This window comes from Eucyclogobius newberryi, unplaced genomic scaffold, assembly GCF_026437365.1.
Source record: "Eucyclogobius newberryi isolate DKJ021-1_F unplaced genomic scaffold, fEucNew1.0.hap1 SCAF_7, whole genome shotgun sequence".
Lineage (NCBI taxonomy): Eukaryota > Metazoa > Chordata > Actinopteri > Gobiiformes > Gobiidae > Eucyclogobius > Eucyclogobius newberryi.
In genome coordinates, this window is record NW_027316389.1 from 34,038,789 (window position 1) to 34,043,788 (window position 5,000).

Sequence of the window (5,000 nt, forward strand, 5' to 3'; positions counted from 1 at the left end):
TGCTCCTGCTCTCCATGACCGGCGCGTCATTAAGTGTTCACTGCTTTCTTTGTTGTGCAGGGTTTTCGCACGTTTTAAGGCTCGTTTCCACTGGTTCACTTTGGAGTGCTTAAAGTGCCCCTGACAGGTTGGACCACTCATTGAACTAAAATGCAGTTAAAGATAAATATATCAGAATTGAGCTAAAAATTATATTTAAAAAAATCACAGAATAGCATGTTTTTTTTTTTTTTATGTTTTAGGTTCATAATTTTACTTCCTGTTTGTAATTGATGACATCTCACCAGGAAATTACCCAGAAAACACCACAGCAAAAACTCATCCAACGTCACAAACGACTTTATTTTGTTAAAAAAAAAAAAAATTAGAATGTCAAAAAAAGTTGTTTATTTGAGTAGATTATGCACAAACTTTTACTGGAATGAGTGTGATGTCACTTCCTGTCATTTTCTACACACTTTTCAATGTTTCCACAAATACCTGCTCGATATGTGTAAAACTATCATTTATATATCCACAAAAGGTATAAATACACTAAATAAAGTGATAATTAGAAAATAGTAAGAACCTGTCATAGGCACTTTAAAGACGGTCCGAAAGTGCCTCTGCTGCCTCAAGTGGACAAACTTCAGCCACTTTTCCCCGATCATCCAAATGCACTTTCTGTTTGGACACATTTTCATTTCACTAAGAATCCGAAAACAAAAGTAGTGAAAATATAGCTGTACCGTGCTCAACCTGCAGGGGGTGGTATAGAAGCGCTGCAGAGACTTCCTGGTTACGAAAAACGCAAAGAGGATTCAAATCGTTTTTGGAAAGATCTAAAATTACTCAAGCGTGAATGAATCGCATATACAACCACTTCAGGCATGTTTTTGATGAGGAAATAACGTAATAACATGGTAGAAATCTTCAGGAAATAGATTTTGCCTCTTTAAATGCACTTTAGCAGATTTTTTAAGTCTTAAAAACGTGGGGAAAAAAGAGCTAGGATAAAAGATATAGATACAGGCAGAACTTGTTCTCTAGATACAAAACAGATTCTATGTAATTACATGGAGGGGAAAACACGTACTTCCCCTTTAAACTCCTTTATTGCACATTTATTGGTCGATCTGACGGAAGTCGTTGGGTTTTATCTAGCTAAAATGTCAGCGTCTAATCAGCGATCCAATAAAACCGGAACATTATATCAACGAGTGTAAATGATAACGCTAAGCAGTTTTAGCTTCTATGCTAGCTGGCACAGACCTAGCTTGTTAGCGCACAGTTTGGCTCCGGAGCTGCGTGGCCATAAATCTTCTTCTGATCTGCCAGTGACAATGTGAAACACAAGGGTGGGTCCGCGGTGGCTTTTGCTTACTTTGGTGTTTCTGGACTCCCCGCTGAGCAGCCGTAAAGTCACATAGGGGGTCTGCTCTTTGGTTTGGAGCCCCTTCTGAGATCGTTCATCATCTCCTGTCCGTGGCGCACTCATCCATTACGTCGGGTGATTTACTCAGAAGGCCAAAAGCACGACGTGAAAAGGGTTAAGGTTTGTCTGTTGAAGCGATCGCCGGTTTCTCAAAGAGTTCAAATGGAAGCAGGGGTTTGCACAGTTCCACTTTTCTTTGTGGGTGGATTAACAAACAGCAACAAAACTTTTATCTTCCTTTTTTTGGCAGGTTTCTGTTTCGACAAGTGTTTCGTTATTTTCGTTGAATCCACTTTCATCTTAAGATCGCTCTGGGACATTGTAACTTCAAAGACGGTTTTCTCCAAATGCGTTTTTTTTTCCAGAGACATAAAGATCAGCTCTTAAAGTCGCACCTACACACACCAAACTTTGCAGTCTTGGACTTAACTAGACTTTGACGCACTGTGCAGAAGGATTTGTTCATATCTAATTCCAAGCTTGATTTATTCAAGTTTTAACTCAAAAGAAACTAGACGGAATTTGAATTTTTACACAATTTTTACAGTACGATCTGCTTTACTCAAATACCAAAAAACAAAACCTGGCATTTTCAGATTTCAGATTTTTATGTCCCAAATATGTGCAATTTTAGCCAATTTTAACACATAAAACATATCATTTCTATAGTATTAAATGTATATCTCTAAATATCTGGCTTTATTTGCGATGAGCCTGACTGTGGTTTATCTGCAGCTTTTGTGGTGCAAACTTAAACTTTGTCACATGTTAAATCATAAGCTTTTTTATTTAAGATAAGATAAGATAAGATAATCCTTTATTGTCCCACATGGGGAAATTCCATTGATGCAACGCAGGTAGATACAGAGGTAGATCCAGAAGAAAAGAACAAATAACTTATAGGAAGTTTGAAAAACACTCTCAATAGAAGATCTCTTATAAAAATCTCAGGATGTCCGCCGGGATAACGTGACGATCTCCGGGTAAGACGACTGTTTCATGAGTTCCTCCTTTGTGTAAACGCGGTACGGCGCCGGCCGGGGGGGCGCAGCGCAGGGGGGCCGGGGGGGCGGGGGGGCTCGGAGCCAGGGCACATCGCGATGACACGAAAACACTCAATCCAGCCGAACAAAGTCAAAACAAGTTGAATTAAAGCGATTCCAGTGCGTGTCCCGATCATTCATGAAGTTCCTCTTTTATATAAACGTGTACCGGCGGCATACTGTACGTCAGGACGGCCGGAGGGCGCGGGGGGGCCGGGGGCTAGCTCAGAGCTAGCGCACATCACGACGAAAACACTCAATAATCCAGCCGAACAAAGTCAAAAACAAGTTAAATTAAAGCGATTCCAGCACGTGGGCCTATTGTACAAGTAAAGTAGATTTTTTTTGTAGACCTGGAAAGAATTTGAAAGATATATACAACTTGCCACAACAAACTTCTGCTGACATTTCCATCCAAGCTTCCATGACAAGCCCTCAAAGCTTTCAAGAGCACGGAATTTAAATATTTGTGTATTTTAATTGATGACAGTCGTACATTTAAAGCAAAAGTACTGAAGAAATTAAGACGGAAGATTGGCTTTTACTTAAGGGAAAAGCCTAGCCACGCAATCATATGTAAACTTGTATTTTTCACACGGAGATTCAACATTTGTAGGTTTTTTTCTGAATATGAAAGAAAAGCACTTTTAACGAAGTGTTTTTGTGTTTTCTCCCGTAGGAGCGCATGTTTGTGCTTGAAGAGGAGAGCGTGAGCAGTGGGAAAGGCCGCTGCCCTTACGACCCCAGCAGCCCCTGCACCTCCACTCTGTCCCGTAAGTATGACCTCCGCTGCTCTTTTAAAGCCCCTGCGGGACATTTCACATATAAAAAGGAGACATATTATGCTCAATCAACTTTAATGAGCTTTTAACCTTGTTACAACTGTGTTTCCACATCATTAGTTCAGCCTTTTAGCCATAAAACGTAGATAAACAAGCCTGCTTACTGTGAGCGGCCTTACATCTCCACAAACCTGACTCGTACTTGGCCTGGAGGAGCCTTCTTCTGATTGTTACCATGGAAATGATGTTCCTATGGCCATAATCTTCTAACCTGGCTCTTCCAGATGGATTTGTATCACTCTTAAGTCAGTTCTACACAATATCAGTCTGGACAGGCTCTCGGATGTGACGTCCTGATGAATGTTTGAATCTGATTGGTCAAAGCGTCACAACAGGAACAACCAGAGAAATTAAACTGTTGTTAAATCTAGTCAGAGAAAAGCACAGACATCTTCCTCATCCTCAAAATCACAAAGTGCTTCTGTGTGCACATTTTTAAAGAACAAAATAGTTTGTAAATCCAATAAAATAGGCCAAAGTACGTCCGTCTGCGCCGTCATAAACACATCTATCTTCATGACGAATGTTCAGAAGTATTTTAACTTTCTATTTCTATGGAATCATTCAGGGGAAAGTTTCATTCTATGACTGACACAAATTAGTTTAGGATTCACAGTGTCATTCATAATGTGTTTAGACCAAACATACACATCTTAGTTTTTATATGAACGTCAGCTTTAGAAGAAGGTTGAAGTTTCTCAGTGTCTGATCGGCAAAAACATGTCAAAGCTCTCAGAGGAAAGCTATTTTTGTTCAGTCCTGGCTATTTCTGACTTCAAAACTATATTTTCCTTTGAAATGTATCAATCCGTCTCAGACAAAAAGGTGAAATTGTATCTAAATATTCCTTCTATTTATAATAGCTCTGAATGCGTTTAATCAGTCAGTTTTAATTGAAATAACGGAGCTCTTTGTGTGAAACGATACAGAAAATGACCATTGTAAATTATAGATAGATAATAAATGCAACTTCATGATCAAATAAACTTTTGTGTTAAAAGCGAGACCGTCTTGGTTTAGACCTGGTTTAGTCCTGGTTTAGTCCTGGTTTAGTCCTGGTTTAGACCTGGTTTAGTCTTGGTTTAGTCCTGTTTTAGTCCTGGTTTAGTCCTGGTTTAGACCTGGTTTAGTCTTGGTTTAGTCCTGGTTTAGACCTGGTTTAGTCTTGGTTTAGTCCTGTTTTAGTCCTGGTTTAGTCCTGGTTTAGTCCTGCATTAGTCCTGTTTTAGTCCTGTTTTAGTCCTGGTTTAGTCCTGGTTTAGTCCTGGTTTAGTCCTGGTTTAGTCCTGTTTTAGTCCTGGTTTAGTCCTGGTTTAGTCCTGTTTTAGTCCTGGTTTAGTCCTGGTTTACTCCTGGTTTAGTCCTGTTTTAGTCCTGGTTTAGTCCTGGTTTACTCCTGGTTTAGTCCGGTTTTAGCCCTGTTTTAGTCCTGGTTTAGTCCTGGTTTAGTCCTGTTTTAGTCCGGTTTTAGTCCTGTTTTAGTCCTGTTTGAGTCCTGGTTTAGACCTGGTTTAGTCCTGGTTTAGACCTGGTTTAGTCCTGTTTTAGTCCTGTTTTAGTCCTGGTTTAGTCCTGTTTTAGTCCTGTTTGAGTCCTGGTTTAGACCTGGTTTAGTCCTGGTTTAGACCTGGTTTAGTCCTGTTTTAGTCCTGTTTTAGTCCTGGTTTAGTCCTGTTTTAGTCCTGTTTGAGTCCTGGTTTA

General features: G+C 39.8%; 1 protein-coding gene across 1 annotated transcript in view; it reads left to right on the plus strand.

The window, feature by feature from the left end:
- The window catches only part of sema3e (sema domain, immunoglobulin domain (Ig), short basic domain, secreted, (semaphorin) 3E), a 59,637-nt gene that overhangs the window by 36,440 nt on the left and 18,197 nt on the right, over positions 1 to 5,000 (plus strand). Inside the window, exon 5 of the mRNA XM_072434906.1 lies at positions 3,137 to 3,230. Coding sequence (XP_072291007.1) covers positions 3,137 to 3,230 — 94 coding nt within the window. The remainder of the gene's footprint in view (positions 1 to 3,136; positions 3,231 to 5,000) is intronic.